At 35.1% G+C, this 21,631-nt stretch overlaps 1 protein-coding gene across 6 annotated transcripts in view; it reads right to left on the minus strand.

The window, feature by feature from the left end:
- DGKB (diacylglycerol kinase beta) overlaps positions 1–21,631 on the minus strand; it is a 654,153-nt gene that overhangs the window by 165,501 nt on the left and 467,021 nt on the right. For all 6 annotated transcript variants that reach the window (XM_024129270.1, XM_024129254.1, XM_024129247.1 and 3 more), the window contains one exon: positions 21,184–21,379. In XM_024129270.1, the coding sequence (XP_023985038.1) occupies positions 21,184–21,379 (196 nt within the window). The remainder of the gene's footprint in view (positions 1–21,183; positions 21,380–21,631) is intronic.

A 21,631-nucleotide genomic window follows, 5' to 3' on the forward strand; every position in this document is an offset into this window, starting at 1 on the left:
GTACGGCAAAAAAAAAAAAAAAAAAAAAAAAAAAAAAAAAAGGCATGGATTATGGCATATGACAGTGGAAAACTAAACTTGACCAAATAGTAATCTCAACTGCATTTGCTTTACAAGATACAGTATTTTTCTGGAGCAGAGTAACACAGCCTTCAGTGTGAGGTATGGAAAATGTATTCAGTTCTATCTCTTTCAGAAAGAAGAATCAAAATAAGTTTAGATCCATGTGGAATAGACAACAGTAAACTACAGAGTCTTAGTCTGGGGCCCTGTTAACTCTCTTGACCTCTGTCATAATGCATATGGAAGGACCCATTGAGGCATAAGCTCAGAAACCCATTGCAAGATAGAAGTAGTACACCTGGATCAGACATGAGTAGGGTCAGGAAGTATGGAAAGTTGCATGAAAAGGTGGCCCTGTCTCTACCACTGCTGGACCAGCACCTCTCCTTCAGCTCCCTCCTATAACTCTTAGGACTAGATGTCAAAGACGGAAAAAGTTTAAGCAGGTTTCATAGATGGTTTGTCTTGTTATGTTAGTATGCATCAAAATGGGCTGCTGTTCTACTAAAATGCTTCTTAAGGATGGAGGTAAAGGGAAATTCTCCCAATGAGCAGACTTCTGGGAAGTGTACCTAGTCATCCTTTGTGCAGAAAGAGGAGTTGTGGAAGGCTAGAATTTACATGGACTCAGGTATATCTGGACAAGGAGTTCCAAAGATGCTTGTGTATAGATTTAAAGGAATGGGAACAAAGTCTGAAGATCTCTGTATCATAGATGAACACCCACCATAGAGGTTCCTCTACAATATAATCAGACAGACAGAATGACTCAGCTAGCTGATAAGGGAAACTAATCACATTGCCAAGGGACCCCTCTTTCAGCAAAGAAGTAGAGCAGAGGGCATATTATTGTGGAATACACTGGTCCAGTTACTTCAGCTACCAAGAAAATGCTGAACTGAGAGAAAAATAGAATGCTATTTAAAGACTCAGCCAAAGTACTGATCAGGAGATGATACCCTGCACGGATAAAGTGTCACCCTCTAGACACAGTACACATCCTAAATTAATAACTACTGTATGGTGCTTTGTTCCCAATACTTAGAATGCATGGATCTGGGAACAAAAGAAAGAAAGCACAAGTGGTCTTATTTACCATCCCTCCTAATGACCCACCCTGGGAATCTGTGCTTCTCATCCTTGCAGCTTCAGGCTCTATGGATCTAGAGATCCTGGTATCCAAGGGGAAAATGGATGCTGCTACACAAAGGGAGCAGGGAACAATATGTCTGATGTTTAGGTTACTACGGGATTGTATCTTGATGCTTCCATAACCCGATTTAATTAAAAAGGGATAGGTATAGCAGCCATAGCCCAGGAAAGATGAGGATCTGGGCAAATCCATCAGATAATCTGCCTAGTTCAGCAGAGGTACTAGCTGAGTAACAGGGCGCTAGAATGGTGGTGGTGGAGGAGGAGGAGAAGAATTATTGTGTCCTTGAGATCAGCTGCTGCAGCAGAGACTTCTGTTAATCTCATTAACACATCTCTTGTAAGTTCCCCAGGAACTAAAGTCTGCCTTGAATCCTGGAGAAGTTGCCTGTAAGTGGGGCAAACTATAAGAAGCAATTTGAATGAGTGGTTCAATGGGTAAATTAGATATTCTGCTGTTCCATGCAAATCTGCCTTATGTCATGACCAAAGCACCCAGCTCCCATCCTCTAGGAATAATGGCTGCTGGCCACTTCATAGCTGCAACCCCATCCTGGGATTTGCCATCTATCCCAGGGAACTGACTCAGTGATATCTACTCTCCCTTTCAGGAGGCATCTATTCAGAAGGAGGTTGATGGAAATATTCCAAAGCCCAACCGACAAACCAGGACAACTCAAAAGGTCCTGGAGGATCACTCTGAGGTTTCAGTTGCAATACATTTGTGGATCTGCTTTTCTGTCTTCCCAAACCTGACTTCCTCACTTCTTACATGTGTCACCCCTGAGACTCTTCTCCAGTAAACTTTTTGCATGAAACTCTCTGCCTCAAAGTCACAGTTTCCAAAGAATCCAATCTAAGACATCAGTACACTTGCATTAAACAAAATATATAGGGAGATTGATAATAGAATAATATTTAAGGGGATTGCAAATATATGTATAATTAAAATGTGACAAAAATATCACACAAATCAGGTGTGTCAAAAATTTTGTCTCTTTGAGAAAACAAACTTAATTCCATGCTGCTCATAAGAGACATACCTTAAAATTATATACAATTGTTGAGAATAAAGGATAGAAAGGGATTTGCCATGCAAAGATAACCAAATGAAGCTGTTTTTATCTGTTAATATAAGGCAAAATCATCTTAAGGTAAGAAGCATATTTACAATAGGCGAAGAGGGATACATCATAGTGATGAAAAGAGTAAACCAACGAACAATAAGCACAATGAAAGCTTCTAAATATGCATATTCAAAATATGTATGAACCTAAAACATAGCACTGACATGAGTAAAAACCAATTGACAAAACTCTAAGGAAAAATACATCAAAACATCATCATAGTGAGAAAATACCTCAATGCATAGCTGATAGGAAGAGCAGATCAAAATCAATATAGTTTTAAAAAGCTTTGAGGAACACACGTATGTGAAATATGTGCCCAAGCTGATCATGCGGTGGGTCATAAAGCAAGTCTGGTCACATTTCGAAAGACTGAAATCTTTGACAGTATATTCCTGACCATAGTGGTATCAAGCTAAAAGTCAAAACAAACAAACAAAAATTCTCAAAACTATTAGAGATAAAGCAATGAGGCACTAAGTGACCACGGGTCAAAGAAAAAATGAAATTAGAATTAGATAACATGATAATAATAAAATATCAAAATCTACAGAATCCCACTAGAGCCATGCTTAGGAGGAAATGCAGAGCCATCAATGCATATATTTGAAAAGAAGAAAAACTAAAATCAATCAGCTAAGAAGTCAACTAAGAAGGTCAGAAAAAGAACGGCAAACTAAAACCAAAGAAAGTAGGAGAAAGAAAAAGATATTACAAAGGTGAGTAATGAAAAGTTGTGTCATTAAAGATAATATAGATATGAAAAAGAAAATAAAGGGATATCTGGAACAACATTATAGCAATATATTTGTAAATGCAGATGGTATCGACAAATTCCAAGGGAAAGAAAAAGTTCCCAAACTGACAAAAGAGGAAATATGGAAAATTTATATAACGTTATATATATTTTTAAGATAATTACATTTTCAAACATCATAAGAAAAACTTTGGGTGCAGATGGCTTCAGAGAATACAGTAAGATAATATACTCCTTAACCTGTATTACAAGGCTGGCATAATAACTTTAAACTAGTTAACCTAGCTAACTAGCTCAATCTGGTTAACCTTGTTAATCAACCTAAATAATAACTTTATAAGAAAGTAAGTAGTGATGATTTTCACGAACATAGATGAAAAATTCTAAATCTATTAGTAGTAAATTCAACACAGTGCTACGAAGAGAAAATGACACATCATGCCAAATTAGATTTATTTATGGAATACATGGTTGCTTTAAAATTTGAAAATTAAACAAAGTAATTCACAGAATGAAAAAAAAACTATGATTTTCTCAATACATACAGAACCAGAATTTGATAAAATTCAACACCCATTTATAGTAGAAACTTTGTAAACTAGAAATAAAGGGGAAATCTTTAGTCTAAGATGTATTTATAAAAGTATACAGCAAACATCAGATAAATGGTGAAATACTGAAATCCACCTCTTCACCCTCCAAAATCAATATCCATTATCACCACCTGTATTCTGTGGTGTACTGTCAACCTTAAGCAGGGAAGGAAGAAGAGGAAAATGAAAAGGTCTAAGAGAAGAAAAAGAAGAAATAAAACTGTCATCACTTTTATCTGACATGATTACAGATATTTAAAATCCAACAGAGTCTATGCATATACTATCAGAACTGATAAGTGGCTTCAGAAAGTTTTGTATCTGTATACAGTGACAATTAGAAAGTAAATATTAGAAAAGATACTATTTAGAATAGCATACCCAAACATCAAATATCTAGGCATAAGACTACTACATCAAAAATTATAAATCATTATTATGAGAAATTTTTTTAAAAAGCTAAATCAATGGAAAGAGATAGTATGTTCATGAATTGGAAGGCACAGATTGTAAAGGTATTAATTCTCCCTAAATTCACCAATACAATTCCAATCACAGTCCCCGCAGTTATTTATTTATTTACCTACTTTTTTTTTTTTTTTTTGTGGTATGCAGGCCTCCCTCTGTTGTGGCCTCTCCCGTTGCGGAGCACAGGCTCCGGACGCGCAGGCTCAGCGGCCATGGCTCACGGGCCCAGCCGCTCCGCGGCATGTGGGATCCTCCCAGACCGGGTCGCGAACCCGGTTCCCCTGCATCGGCAGGCAGACGCGCAACCACTGCGCCACCAGGGAAGCCCTACCTACTTATTTTTAGATTGGAGGAATTCACATGCTGATTCTAAAATGTGTAAGAAAATTGAAAGGGAATGTTATTCTTGAAAAATAAGACATTAATTAGGACAGTGTAGTATTGACATAAATGTCAAATACACCAATGGTGTAGAACTGACAATGGTCAGAAAATTGTAGCTGTGAGTCAAATCTGGCTTGCTGCCTGTTTTTGTTAAGTAGTTTTATTGTAACACAGCTGTGTCCATTCATTTATGTATTGTCTTTGACTGTTTTTGTGCTACTGTGATAGAGTTGTGTAGGTGCGACAGAGAGCATCTGACCCCAAAATTTAAAATATTTACTATCTGACACTAGAGAAGTTTGCCTATTTTTAGTGTAGAATACACAGCCCAGAAATAAATCAATACATAAATGGAACTTGGCATCAAGATTATGTTACCACCAAGCAATGGGGTAGGAGCCATTTCAACAAATAGTGCTATGTAAATTGAATAATGATATGCAAGAAGAAATTATTCCTGACTTCAATCTTAAACCATGCAAAATAATCAATTTCATTTAAAAGTCAAACAAATAAAGCTTCTTCAAAATAACACAGGAGATGTTAAAAAGACTTTTAAAAAACTAACTGCTGATAAAAAGCAATAATCAAAAAGGAATAAATTAATACACTAAACTTCAATCAAATCAAATCAAGATGTTCTGACTTTCAAAAGACATCATTAATAAAGAGGTAAGCCATACAGTGGGAGAATATATTTGCACATTTGCAACCTATAGGACCAACAAAAGACTCTAGTTCTTTCAAATACAAATACATAGCGAGCTAGCTAGATTGACCCAATAAGAAATAGGCAAGAGACTAGAGGATATCCAAATAACCTGGTCACATAAAATAGTGCTCCACATCATTAGTCAATCAGTAATATGCATACTTAAAACACAATAAACCAGAATGGCTAGATTAAAAAGACTCATCATACAAAGTGTTGGTGAGGATACAGAGCCAATTGGAAGCCTTGCCTGCTGACTGGAATGTAAATTGGTAAAACCACTTTTAACAGTATCTACTAAAGCTGAATATACACATACCCTATGATCCAGCAATTTTCATTTCTTAGTCTATACCCAGAAGAAATACATATCCACATCAAAAGACCTGTACAATAATGTTCATAGCATTAGGGTTTATAATAGCTCCACACTGGAAAAAAGCTGTATACTAATATAATGAATACACTTGAATAAAGAAAATAGAAATTAAAGAGCTAGACGTAAATGAATATATGCTACATGATTTTATTTATATAAAATTTAAAAGCTGGCAAAATTTATTGTTTTAGAAGCCAGGATATTGAGTAGGACATGGGCTTGGTGGGTAGAGTTCTGTGGGGTTGGTAAACATGGGCTTGGTGGGTAGAGTTCTGCGGTGTTGGTAATATTCTATTTCTTGATCTGGAAGAGTAGCTACATAGATGTGTTCACTTGTCAAAATTCACCAACTATACAACTATGATGTGTACAATTCTCTGTAAGAACGTTATAGCTCATTAAAGTGTTCAGGTTTTTAAAAAGGATAACACATAGTAAGGCAGGGAGTAGGGAGTGGGAGAGGATGGCATGACATTCTAGATATGTGGTCAGGGAAACCCTTTCACAGGGGAGCATATTTTATCAGCAATCTGAAAGAAGTGAGGAAGAAGCCACGTGAAACTATGTGAAGATCTAAGGTAAGAATATTTCAGGCAGAGGGAGTATCAGTGCAAAGGCTCTGAGACGGTACCACGCTTGGTATATGCGATGAGCATCAAAAAGGTCAGTTTGGCTTGAGTAGAGGAAGTGAGAAGGCGATGGTCACAAATCAGATTGGCTGGGCACATATTAAACTACTGAATGAGTAACTTATGTGCATATTGACACTTCTGGTCTTAACATGATGTTCTTTGTTATCTGTCCATTAAATATACATAGCACATTGTAAAATGATTTAAAAAACCCTATCTACTAACCTTAGAAAAACAGATTTAAAATGAGGGTAATAAATGTGCTCAATTTAAGAGCTTATTCCTGTTTCATTCAATCTTTAAAGTTTTGCCCATCCTACACAATTCCTAATGAAGACAGAAACCATCAGTTAATCAAGAAAATAGCTAGTTTGAGAAAAAAAGTGTTGATAAAAGCATAATATGTTCATTCACTGATCATTTATGGAAAAAAGGATTATATGCACATTTTATACATACATATGAAGGGTTTATATAGAGATAATGCTAGATTTAAGACCCGACACCAGCAATAATGGAAACAGAAAAACAGAAAATCATTCTTTAAAGGGACATATTATTCTTAAAGACAATTTATACTAGGGTAGTCCAGGAAGATCAGTCAATGACATGTGAGACAACTGAAACTTATTCTGAGGGCAAAAGAATATGAACAACAATTATACTTTCTACATTTTATGAGAACCTACACATCCCACACTCCAACTCTGTGAGAATTTTTCCTTTTTAATTTAAAAATACTTGTGTCAACATTACCAACAACGGTAAAACAACACATGCAAGAACAACAAAATAAAAATTCAAAGTCTTGAGACCATACAAAGAGCTTCCCTGAGAATTGTGAATGGCCTGCAATGAGATTATACCCCTTCTGCCTAGAAAGAGTTGTTCGAAAGCAGGAGGCTTTAAAGAAAATCACAAAACTCCGACTTTCCCCTTCTTACTGAGTCTATGTTAAAGGGCCATAAAACTTGTTGACAGTTCTTGCCACATCTATTGGCACACAGTACCGGCTTGACAAGAGTTTTGCAGCCTAGCTGGGGCCCATGACCTGTCCCCTGTACTCTCTTAGAATTTATTTTCACCCCAGCAGGCAGCACCTCACAACATCGGTAATTTGTCAGGCAGCTTGTACTCTCCGGTACAGCCTACTTAACAGAGGGCTCTTATAAACATCTCTGTGAGTCACGAGTAATGCCGCCAGGAGGGAAACCGAAATTTAAGAGCAGTGAGTACAATCTGAATTGATGGCTCAGGAGACTTGGTCTTGGCTGCAAAATCAAAGGGGAGTGGTTGTGGGGGAATTTGCTTATTTAGTTCCCAGGGAATCAGTACCGTGGCCACCACAATCTTAAGATCTTTGTGAGAAAGTGAGAGATGGAAGGTGTGCAACCAAAGGGAGTTCAGAAAGCAAACGATGTGTTCCATGATTCACCATGAGGAAGAGAGGAATGAATGAGCAGAAGAGACAACAAGAAACTAAGCAGCATAAACAAAATATTTCAATCATCCCAACACCTGGAAAGAGTGAACTGCATTTTAACCAACTTTCATTGGCACAAATATTTTAATAGGAATTGCCCCTTTCTCGGGAAAGGATGATAAATAACTGTTTTAATTCAAAGTTGGATCAGAATGCAGTCAGCATTACACTCCTCATCAGATCTCATTTAAAGATTTCAAGTCCTGAGAATTCTATTTAATCATAAAATAGTTTCTCAGGAAAGGAAAAATTTGTCATAATCTGAAGTAAGAGTCCTATTTATTTTTATAATTCTGTGGAGTCAGGATTAATTCTTAGAAGGGCTATTTTTTCCATAGCTGGAGAATGACCCCTTAACCTTTGCCTCCTCTCTCGCTAATGTGGGCCAAATGTTAGAAGTGCTTCACATATTCTAGTGTGATAGCTTTGTGAATATCCTTAAGTTGATGAAATAAATATAAGACACCTTACATTTCTATAGTAAATTATTTGAAATGTGTTAGGATCCACAAATCACTCTATAAGGTAAAAAAAAATTCCGAAAAGATTATTTTCACTTATATACAGGTTAGGAAACAGACTTTGCCAAGTTAATACCTGGTCTGAGGTCACAGACATCTTTCTCTTTTCACCATAGAACTTATTATAACCATATTCTTATAGTCCAGAAAACTAAAAACTAAAGTCTATCTCTAAGAAATCCACTGGCCTACAATGTCCACGTCAAAAGTCTTTTCCCTCAGGGGCTGCTGACTTGAAAAGAAAGTAGGAGGCAGACAGCCTGGATTGGGAGAGAATTCTGTGTAAGACAATTGGTGTGATATTATTTTGCTTGGTTTTTTTCTTGCCACGGAATATAACTTCTTTTTATCATACACCTCATGGGAAGACATAAAACCAAAAAAGAAAAAAGTCAATACAATATAGTCAACAACACGGTACTATAAACTTCAAAGCTGCTAAGAGACCAGACCTTAATTATTTTTTTTTTTTTTTTTTTTTTTTTTTTTTGCGGTACGCGGGCCTCTCACTGTTGTGGCCTCTCCCGTTGCGGAGCACAGGCTCCGGACGCGTGGTCATGGCTCACGGGCCCAGCCGCTCCGCGGCATGTGGGATCTTCCCGGACCAGGGCACGAACCCGTGTCCCCTGCATCGGCAGGCGGACTCTCAACCACTGCGCCACCAGGGAAGCCCTTAATTATTCTTAACACAAAAAAGAAATTATAATTGTGTGACATGATAGAGGTTTAGCTAACACTACGGTGGTGATCATATTGCAAAATAGAAATGCATCAAATCAACACATTGTACAACTTAAATTTACACAATGTTTTATGTCAATTATATCTCAACTTTAAAAATGAGAAAAAGAAATGTCAATACTGTCTTGGTACACGATTTTCCTACAGACCACCAGAAGCTACTGTCTTCTGATCCATAAGTAGGTGTAAATGTGCTACAAGGATCGATCAAGAGTGAGCTGTTCAGCTGCTTTAGCAGGGTCATTCTGGGATGGGCCTTCTCATCTGAAGGAGGAAGAGTAACGGAATCTGAAGAAAGCATTATTCCCAAAGGATGACACGCAGCAGAAAAAAAGGAAAGGAAGACAGAATGAAGAATTCCTTTCTACCTATTTTCATCTCTTTTTTCCCTGGAAAAAGGGGATAATGATTTGTATTTTAGAGAATACTTTGTTCTATCACAGTTTTCTCTACTGCTATTAAAACAAAAATAAAATTCCCCTTCCTTTCCTAAAACAATGCTTTGGTTCCCCTGGTTTTCTTCCTGATTGGGACTTTCCAAAATAAATTGTGTTCAAGTGATGCTTTGCTTCCATGCATCATTTTGATATCTGCATGTCCATATGATTTTCCCCACAAGTGAAGTCAGTATATATACACACCTGCACGGATACACACTCACACACACAAACTCTGTCACAGCATATGCATGATTAAGGCATTTTATCTGAGTACTCACTAGTAAATACACTCTTCTATAAAGTCTGCCAGAGGTATTTAAAATGTCAGATTTTTCAAACATTTAATTCAATTTTTATGCCTAAACTAACACATTTATTTCATTTTTTTGGTTTGCAATTTTGGATAACTTAATTTCTTGGCTTGCAATGGAAGTTAAATTTCAGTATCTACCATAAACAAAATATTCACTCCCTTCCTCAAGAATGAAAACACCTATTATAATTCCTTGTTAATTCCTAACTTTTGGATGAACATTTGGATGAAGAGTTTACAAAGATTACATATATAAAATATTCAGAAACCAAACAGCAAAAATAGAAATGAAACCAAAAAAAGCAACAGAAATCTAAAACAGTCTATCTTAACAAAACAAAAAAGATGAAGACCTATATAATCCCTCTAGAAAAAACAGGTTTCATTAATAAAAAGGACAGAAAATATATTAATGAAGAATTGTAAAATAATACCTAACTATAAAATTGTACAAAACCTCATATTCAACCTTTAATTCAAAATAGTATTGTTAATATGTTAGCGTATTTTAGTTACATACGTTTAAAGTGAGACATACAGATAAACTCATTTCCTAGCTCTGAGAGTTCTTCAAATCCTACACATGTTTAAAATTGCTATTTAAATTTGATTCAATTACTATCTTTAAAAAATCAAACAGCATCTTTCATACTTTTATACTGAATAAAAGATGCACTGACTCCTTGCTTCCCACTAAGCTCACTAGATAGCCTGTACTTCAGTCTTAGTGAGTTGGCCTGGATGATGTTAAGAAAAGACTACAATATAAGAACTCATTGGAAGAAAGTGTTTATCATCAAGTATAGAAGGCTTGGCAAAACCATCCATGATTAATATATTATTTTATTACTGCTCAGTTACTTACCAGATTTAAGATGAGTTAAGGTATTTACTTGCATGGTGACCACGGGTAGGCTTATTTCACAGCACCAGCATGTTCAAATATGAGGTGATATGGCTTAGACCTATTTTCTATTGAAGTCACATTTTTGTGCATATGAATTTGCTTTTAATTTTGAAACGACATTTAGTCACAAATCCCATGAACCTTTCTTGCAGTAAATTTAAAAATGGAATGTTCTGGGCTTCCCTGGTGGCGCAGTGGTTGAGAGTCCGCCTGCCGATGCCGGGGACACGGGTTCGTGCCCCGGTCTGGGAGGATCCCACATGCCGCGGAGCGGCTGGGCCCGTGAGCCATGGCCGCTGAGCCTGCGCATCTGGAGCTTGTGCCCCGCAACGGGAGAGGCCACAACAGTCAGTGAGAGGCCCGCGTACAGGAAAAAAAAAAAAAAAAAAAAAAAAAAGGAATGTTCTTTGACATTAGTTGATTTTCTACCTCTTACTATTCTAAAAAGATATTCTGAAAATGTGAATGACACTTAGTAAGAAAATGTATGATGTAGTATTTTGGATGGAGAAGTATGTATTTTCAAACATCAGTAGGGAAGAAGTCAGTATGCTAAGGGCTTTAACTATCCAAACAGACATGGATTTAAGTCACTGTACATAAAAGGATGCTTAAATACTTTGTTATTCGATATTAAAAAAATGTTTGTTTCATTCACAGAAATTGAGTTCTACAAATAGCAGCTGATTCTTTCATTAAATCAGAACCAAACTGCTAATTTCATTATTAATGGTTAGCTTTGACACGCTTAAAAAGGGTAGAAGATACTTAACAGACTTGTCTTCGACCTTGAAATGAACAACTGTTCAGGGAAATGGAATTGTTCAAAGATACATTTCCTTTCTGCCAATCTGTGAAATATAATTATTCTCTTAATGAATCTCTCAATGAGTAGCAATCGTTCAGAACTTGAACAGGTAAAATATAATGATAATGGGAGCAGCTTTATAAATAAAAGGATAAAATGAGGTTGTTATTTTATACCATATTACAGGATGATTAGAAAAACAGTGCAGCATTCATCAGGCATTTGAACTTTCTCAAAAAAGCTCCCTGGGGACTCATTTAAATTAGTTATGTTTATCCATAGAGATTTTTAGTCTTATTTCAAACGACTGTCACCTTACAACACTCAAGCCTCAATCTTTAGCTTACTCTAATTAAAAGCTGTACTGTACAGTAGCCAATAGACACTGTTTTAGACACTGCCTAAAACAGACACTAAACCCCACCCAGTTTATAAATCTACAATTTATCAAAGGAAGAGCAATATAACTATTTTTATTAAACCAGGGGAATAATTATTCAGTTTGGAGGGAATGGTGGTCTATATGAATCTCTATCAATTTCCACAAGAACAGAGCTGGCTGGATACTGTCCAAGAAGCTATCATTTCTATGTTAACTAGCTCTATACAATAAAAGACTGTATGTGTAAATACTAAATTCATGGCAATGGAACTCTAGTGGTTAGTTGTTTTGGTTAACTCAAAGGCACATACAGCTCAAAGATAATTAAGTAGATGGTGGGATTTGATTTTTTCAAGAAAAAAGGTCTCTTTGCTCTCTGCTGGACGCACCTGGAAGCCTTTGGTAGTAAGACAAATGAGTGCAAGGAGTACCAGGTGCTAGACTGTGGTGTTTTCATTACATCCATTAAGGTAACCAGAAAAAAAAAAGACATAAATAAAGAGGGGTAAAATAAAAGTTCAATATCTCTCCTGGCATGACATGAAATCTCTAAATAAGAAATCACTCCAAAAGATGGTGCAATAAAAGTTTCATTCTCAATAAGATTATAGTTTTTCTGGGCTATTTTCTATCTTGATGGAAAAAAAACCAACCATGGTTTTTAATACAAATAGAAAAAAATAGAATCATGAATTATATTTAACAATTTATGTAGCTTATTTCATGTTTTTTGATAGTTCTTTCATGTTTACTCTTTTAAAAAAATCCTCCCTAAATTATTTTCATATGTCCTGATTACAGGAAAATTATTTTAACTTCCCTGGGACACACCTATTACCTGAGCTCCAAACCATCCCCCTCAATTGACAAAGTTACTACAGGGCTTTATCTTTAGGACACTTCTGTGATAGCCCTCATATTTGGAAACTTTATGTGAGTACTATTTGAAAGATGCTCTACAAGTGTTAATTAGTTGAGGCCTATATAATCACCCAATATTGATTTAACTTGGAAATATGTTTTATATTTCTACCATGCATAGCTTAAATTTACTAAAAATTATAATGCAGTTTTAGACTGTGTAAATGACCTGCCATTATCTTCAAAAGACTCAGGATTGGATATTATGTTGGATTGGATATTACAGAAACAAGTAAGATGGTTGTTTTAACACTGATATTAGACATCAGCATCACAGAGAAAATGACCCATTAAAGCATTTATATTTTACATCTTTCTCTGAAGTTACAATTAAAATCAATAGTTACAAATGTAGAAGAGTCTCAGAATGGTATTAGCTTTTTGAAAATAAAGAAGGTATTCTGCCTCAGAAGCCAGAGAAGGTTAACAGATGAGCCTTAATTTAAAACCTCAAGTAAACAAATTCCTTTCCTTCTTCCCTTGCATCTATTAAATCGATTGCCAAAGCATATATTTTTCAAAATGCAACTGCTACTAAAAACTCACTTTTTTTTCAAGTTTTCCCAGATTCATTAGGTGAAAGCAAGTGGCTCCTTGTTCTGCCATTTCTACCTACCTGTTCTTTGAATTTTCTCCATTTTCCTAACTTCAATTTGCTTTCAAGAATAAACCTTTAATTTCAATGATCTCATTCACATGTTCGAATACACTACTTTCCTGTTTAAATGATTACTTACTTACTATATTATATCCAAAATGATCTCGTGGCCTTACCAATTTCACTATAAGAAGTCGAGACTTGTATTGCACGTCAGATTTTGTTTCTAGGATTATACTGTATGTCAGATTTTGAAAATTTGACTGTTGAACATGGGGTATTTGTCAATAATCCTAGCCACAGAATGGTATTCTATGTAGCTCCAGAAGGAATATAAGAATATTCTAAAGACTGTCATCTGTTTTGTTACTAAAATATTAATTTATTCATATTTATGGTTTCTGTTTTCAAATTTCTAGGAGGCTAGCAGTTTCTGTGAAGTCTTTATAGTGTCATGACAAATAGAAATTTCATAAATGCTTCATCAAAATAAAATATATGTGGTTTTATAGGACAACTAGGCCAAATATATGAGTATATGATCTTATATTTTGAAAATATATTTTTATTTTTACATACAAGAAATGTCTTATATTTTCTAATTTCTTTTCACTGCTGTTTTATAAACTTTAAAGGCATGCCTTTTGTAAGAAAAAAAAAAGAGAGAGAGCTATCACATTAAGATATCTAGGTTATGATGCAATCTTCAAATGCAAACAGAAATTTTGATATTTAGATAGCTTTAACAAGTACTTTCTATTATTTGCATTATGCAGTCCTGGAAAATTTCAAGGAAGGTAGTTTAAAAACATACAATTAGAAATTCATTTTGAGACTTCGCCTTAAAGGTTACTAGATAACAAATGTTTGGATCTATGTATTTTCAACTAATGAAATTATCATGGTATTAGTATATGCATATATTTCTGTAAAATGCAACATCTCAAATGCCATGATCTTTTTTCAACAATTTTAACTTCCAGGTATAATAATGTAACATGAAATCCTTTTCTTGCTTCTAAATTTAATTGATTTAATCACTGAATTTAAATGCTTGGAAATTGTTCTGCTTGCTGGTGTCTGAATGCCAAATACATTATCTACAGTTCTAAGATGAATGTTGCAGTTATATTTAGACAACTTAAAACACTGCCTTCTAAATTACCCTAAATAACCCAGAGAAATGTCTAGAAAAATTGATAGTAGTGCATGACAAATGTCCATTACCACCAACTTTCAGGTAAGTATAACTTTTACAAGGAGTAGAAAGTGTTAGACTCTTACTATTTACATGCTCTTTGTGCAATTTTCCAGGCAATAGAATGGACAGCACACGTAAGTTAATCTCAGCTCTTCCAGAACTCACAAACTCCATTTTAAAGATGAAGACCTTGAAGCCAATAACCTGATTTTTCTTCAGCGGCAAAAGACATTCATCTTTGGCCAAGCTTTCATAGACATCAACTCATTTGTTCTCTTTGATCAGTTTGGCTTGGATTGACCTTTTTTTTCTTCCTACTTCTTCAGAGTTTTCAAAACAATAAAGTCATTTGATATAGACAGAGTCCTTGACAGTCAACCAGATCTATAGTCTCTCCCCTCTAGCTCGTAAAAAGAATCAGGATTTTAGTCTGCCCCATGGATACAGAGCACAGACATCAAATAAGGTGGGGTAGGGGTATGTGCAGTGTAAGTTTATTTGGGGGGAACTAATACATAGTACATTTTATGCAAGATAAGAAAGAACAAAAATAATGTGTTCACTAAGTATTCAAAATTGGGGCTATGCAAATTATACAAAGTGGTGGAATCTGTACTATTAGCCTAGTGGAGTTTTCTATACTTTAGCCTTCCTGGTCCCACCGTCACAATTTTTTCCATATCCATGTACCCCTCTATTATTTTTTAGTTTTGGCTTTTACTCTAATTTTACTCAAATAAATTTATTTCAAAAATAAAATTATTTAAAATTACAAACTAAGAAAAAAGCATTCCTTACCATAAAGAGGAAACAACTGCAATAGTACATATAAAAACTGTCACACTTGAAAACATTCATCTGTGTACTGCTTAAAGCAGCTCAATTTTCCATCAGTGGACTGTATACTACACTTTGAGAAATTCTGCCCAAAGAAAAGAATTTGCATTGGTAAATGGGAATGAAATCACTGAAAATTTCATGGACAATATCATATGTTAACTAGGTTTTTTTAAAATTAATTAATTTACTTTTGGCTGTGTTAGGTCTTCGTTTCTGTGCGCGGGCCCTCTCCAGTTGCTGCGAGCGGGGGCCACTCCTCATCGCGGTGCGCGGGCCTCTCACCGTCGCAGCATCTCCCGTTGCGGAGCACAAGCTCCAGACGCGCAGGCTCAGCAGTTGTGGCTCACGGGCTCTGTTGCTCCGCGGCATGTGGGATCCTCCCAGACCAGGGCTCGAACCCGTGTCCCCTGCACCGGCAGGCAGACTCTAAACCACTGCGCCAGCAGGGAAGCCCTGTTAATTACTTTTAAAAATAAACTTTTCTATCTGTAACCGTATGTGGAGTAGACATTCACCTAGTTAATGAGGTTTCAAGCCGGAAGTCCAGCTGCTCCCGACAGTACCTCCCTTAGCTTCTCTGGCAAATATTTGAAGTTCTACGGCTTGAATGTAATTACTTTTGCTCAGTGGTTTTCAAACTTTTCAAAGCAGTCAACCTTTTCTGTTTTTCAAATGAAGCAATATTTTTAAAACCAGTAAATTAAAGAGAAAATTAGAATTTTATTTGTGCAAATATATTTTACACGTTTAAATTGCTAACACTTGTGATACAGTCAATCTATGAGAATAAGAGTTATTCGATGGGGATAGTTGCAGTGTTATAGGCATCCTATTTTTCAGTGATCTCTGCAGTTTGCTTTTATTGTATGATATTGGGAATATCCTGATCCAGACAGATATGTAATCATAAATGATACGAACTTTTTACATCTCACTTGGCAGTCCTGCACCATTCTGCATTCATTACTGAAAAATGGTATAGTTGGACTTGTATCATCAAAGCTTAAAAACCATTAGAATGCCTAAAAACTGCTCGTATTGGGCTTCCCTGGTGGCGCAGTGGTTGAGAGTCCGCCTGGCGATGCAGGGACACGGGTTCGTGCCCCGGTCCGGGAAGATCCCACATGCCGCAGAGAGGCTGGGCCCGTGAGCCATGGCCGCTGAGCCTGCGCGTCCGGAGCCTGTGCTCCGCAACGGGAGAGGCCACAACAGTGAGAGGCCCGCGTACCGAAAAATAAATAAATAAATAAATAACTGCTCGTATTATTTGAGAGGTCCTCGCTGTCAAAAAGCACGTTCACAGGTGTACTTTTAATATAGTTTTTCAACTTTGTTAATACAAATTTACTTGCTTTTTGCCTCAGGTGTTAACTAGAAGTTTCAATTAGTCAAATTTACCTTATTCTGCATATTTAGCTGAAACTTTGTTTCAATTTTATCACTGGTTCTTTACCAGGAGTTGTGAGCGTGTTTATATCCTACATCTCTGTTAAAAATGCATTTGATATACAAACTAGTACAAGGCTGTTATTTTGGGGAACTAGTTAACTAATGCAATTTTTTATGAGCAAAAACTTTTCTAAGGCGTGATTTCTATTTTCATAAAAACATTAGTATTGTCACCTTGTTTTCACTTCCATTGATTGTTATGAACTCTTGTGTCAAACAAAAGTACCTGAGCTTGCAGGCCTTATAATTCCTTGTGATTCACATACACTGTGGTGGTAATGTTCCCCTTGGTACATCATGAAACATACAAAGATGTATTTTAAAATGACCATTGCAGAGCTACAGACTTTCCAATTAATGTCATAGTTATTGAGTTGTTTGTTTATTTAGATGTGTATATGTTTACAAACATATGTGTGGAAAGGTATAACTATCATTTTATCCATCTATCTATGGATCAATCCAGCCATCAGGAAGAAAAAGAGGAGGTGGAACAGGAGGAAGAAAGGAAGTTATTTTTGTCTGGTAACACAATTTGATGATTTGGGAATTGTCAATATGACAAAATGTTTTTATAGAACACACTTTACAGTGTTTTTATTATAGGTTTTTATGTTATTGTTCCAAAATATGACAGAAATGAATGTGAACCAAGTTTTTACAGAACCTCTGAAGAACCGCAGTTATAGCTCAATGGAACACAGTTTGAAAAATAATGGTTTATCTGAAGGCTTTTATTTCTTTTAAAATGCAAATACATCTACTTTCATCTGCAATCAGTCATTTATATATTAATGTGAATAAATTTATTAGGTATTTTTCTGAGACTTGGATTTAATGCAGAAGAAGAGGAGGTAAAGATTAACTCAGCAACTGAAAGAAATGGGAAAGACTGAATATTAAGGCTAAGAGCACTGAAGATCTAATTTGCCTACTTTACAATTTTGCTTAAAGACCATGACATCTACATATGATTCACTCATTTGTATTTCCAAAAGAAGTAAAACAAAACAGACAACAACAAAAACAAAAGAAAAAGACAAACCCACAAAGAAAGTGTCTGAATTAGATGAACGTGAGTATGCGTATGTTTCAGAACTGCATCTGTTTTAGAGTATTTTGCTAAAACAATAATGTAATTAAATTAATTACTTATAATTTTGATCAGCTCGAATTAAATCAACTGTAAAATTTCCAACCAGTGAATTTATTAATTGAAGATACTCTGATCCTATGCTGTGAATGTCCTCAAGGATTGCAAGCAAAAAAATTGTGCAGGAGTTCCAGTTTATGTAGGGTGAAGTATAAATGAGTATGTAATGCTCCAAACCTGATCTTGTACCTTTGATCTATGACATTTTTTAAATTAAAACAAACTTGTTAACTTTTTTCTTAATTTAAATCATTCTACTAAATTAAAAAAATTATCTTTACTTCAAGAATCTATAGTTAGGTATGCTTCCCCCACCCTCCCCACCACCAAAAGATTTCTAAAGTTTATGGAAACAAGCATCCATTCTAATATAGTAAACATTCAGTTTAAACTTCAAATTTTTTGCAGAGCTGTATCAGAAAAGTTGCTAGTTAATATTTCAAGAAAGTACAACTTAAAAAGAAGAAATTTACATTATTAATTTGTTCATTTATTTACTTATATTTTTCCAAGAGTGAAGTTATTAATTTGAATCTGGGTTAAGAAAAGCTGTTGGACTAGAATTACAGTTTCTGTTATTTCATGCTAAAGGCCATACCTGTAACCATTCTGTGTAAATTTGAAAATATATTTAGATTTAAAATACTGATTGACCCTTACATTTAATACTATTGTCTTTGTGTCAAGCAATTGAAAACAAGATCAAATGATAGAAACATTTACCCATTTCGGGAAGGGATACCTGCAGATATTTTAAGTAGTAAATTTCTTTCATTTCTGATTATTAAGTGTAACATTTAAGACTTAACAGAATAAATGTGAAATCAAAACTTTGAAGCATTTTGAGATACTTTTAGCTATTTTGTTGTAAAATATATCAAAATGAAAAAATTTTGATAAAATTAATAAAGACTGATTAACATAGAAGTCTTTTAAAAATATTCAGCTGATAAAGTCATTTTAAGCATTCAATTACACCGATCTTGAAATAAAACTAAACCCAAACTTACAAGCATAGTTGGTTTAGAGAGGGGAAAAAAAAGTTGAGCCAAATCAATTGTAAAGCATGCCTTTGTTATTACTCATACAATGACCTTCAAAAACTCTGATTTCTAATGTTTTTCCCAATCTTTGTACTGAGAAAAATGTATCCCTAAGTCACAAACCCTGTAGGTTTCTCACTTCCTTCCTTCTTCTTTCCCAAGTTTATGAACTTGGTCCCAATAGTTTCATAGTACAAAGCAAGAAGACAGAATGGGAAGAGAGACCTTTTCCTAGGGTTACGGGCACTGACAGTCTATACAATACTTCTGGCTGATTTGTGTGTGCTTCATTCCAAACGTGTATTCCTCAGCATACAAAGGGGGATGAGTGAGGCCAACAGACAGCATGTCTGCAGTAGCTCCATAGTATACAGACACTTGTCCTGGTGGAGCACAGCCATGAGTTTTACAAACTTTAACATCTCATTGGGCGAACATAGTTGGCAGCTTAGCACTGAGAATCAATTCAGATACATATCTGAAATGTCTACATGCAAAGGACATGCCAAGTATTAATAGGTAGTGACCAAACAGAAAAATAAACCTAGAAATTATCATTTTATATATATAATATATGTAAAACTATTTTTTAACTATATGGACTATATTACTATATGTACTCATTGCTTCCCTAGGGATAGAAGCAGAGATTTTTTAGGTTTGGTCTTAGTATGGTCCTTGAACTAATTTTTAAACTTAGAAATTTTTCAGGAATCTTTCTAGAAATCTGCATGTACATTTAAATATAAATGCATTATTAATGTCAATAAATCCTAGAAATTAGTAATTATACCTAATTCCTCTCATTTAAAAATTCATACAGCACAAACCTACTCATTTTTTCCATGTACTTCTCCTTCAAAAAACCATTTTCCTCCATGTTTTCAGAGTTATATTCGTTCTGAATAGAAAGCATCTTAATTAATTTGGTATAACTTTCTTACATTAAATTACACAACTCTTCAGGATTTGCCTCTTTAGGATCACCCATACATTTGGTGGGCATCAAAACCTTCTGTTATTGGCAGGCTGTAGTAAGCACTTCTTTCAAGAGGATACTTAATACTTCCTCTGTCAATCTTTTTTCACCTTCATGGTCACCAAGTTCCATCTAACAGAAGTCACTGCCTGCTACTGAAACTTGAATCAGATACCTGAAGACACCAAAACATAAAGCTCTTTCCTACCACCGCCAAGCCTATCAACCATCCTCACATTTTATTTTCTTTATTTAAAAAAATATTTATTTTTATTGAGCCCATAAGGCTGTGATCTCTTCATATTTTGCCTTTGCTACACTGAGCTGAGCCAATACGTTTTCTTGGCCATCTGAATGCCATCAAAGATATTAGATAGATTCTGGAAGGTTAAAAAAAATAGTTTGGATACTATACATAAATTGGGGCATGATCAATTATTATAATACCAAAAGATGATAATCACAATTTGGTATCTTTGTTTGTACAGTCTATCAACAAGAATTAGTTGTCATGTCCCAATGTGAAGTATAATTCAATGGAGTTGAAAATTGATCCATAGTTATTCTACCCTATTTTGTTAGTCCTTTGCCCTTTGTTTCCCAGGTATTCTACTTTTTACTAAATTTCTGGAAAAACAGAAGCAGATAACCAAAACTGATCATGGGATATTTTAAAATGCCATTATATATAATATTTAGGACAACAGTTTCATGTAAGATAGCTTCCTAATCATAGCCTGACTGAAGAAAGCCAAAAATAAAACTTGCAACACACCTCAGAAAAGCCTTAACTAGGCCCTTGTTATAGCAACTCAAACATCTGACCAAGATGATCACATTCCAGAATTTAATGTACAATACATCCTATATTATTATCCACTAAATACCCACGTATATTTTATTTTCTGTGTAAAGAGCTATACCCACAAAAAGGAGAATAAAGGAGAAAAAAATCCATGAAAATATAGCCAGTTTATACATGATTTTAGAATCCATAATATTAATTTAATCACACTTGCATATCTGATATAAAAAATACAACTGCATAAATATATATAGTACAATGGAAAACGCTTTCATTTAAAGTAGTCTTCAAGAGCCGATTAAGAAGCAACAATTAAATGGTAGAAAACTTACCTTGACTTGCAAACTTCAACTCTTTGGCATCTGTGAGCGTGGTCCTTTTGTCAGACCCTTTTTTCTCTGTTCGGCGATGGCTTCGTCTTTTCTTAGACTCTCCCCAAAGATTGGACCCTCCATGCATGCTTGGTATATTCAAAATAGCAATTCCTTCCAGAGAGATGTTTATTAAATCAATCTGTACTCCATCACACTGATCAGAAAAATGAAAAGAACAGAAACAATTTGATTTCATCTTTTGTATTTCCTTATCTTTTAATAAGAATTTAAAAATCTATAATCTTGTCCTTTCTAAATAAACCTTTCAAGAACACTTAAATGGTTACCCTAAAGGTCAATATAAAAGATAAAGCAACCAATAACATTTACCAGGCATCATAAATAGTCTTTAAAAATGATCAAATTAAATCATCAGTCTATCTTTGTTTACAGAAAACCTTTGGAA

This window comes from Physeter macrocephalus, chromosome 5 (genome assembly GCF_002837175.3).
Source record: "Physeter macrocephalus isolate SW-GA chromosome 5, ASM283717v5, whole genome shotgun sequence".
NCBI classification, from domain to species: Eukaryota; Metazoa; Chordata; class Mammalia; order Artiodactyla; family Physeteridae; genus Physeter; species Physeter macrocephalus.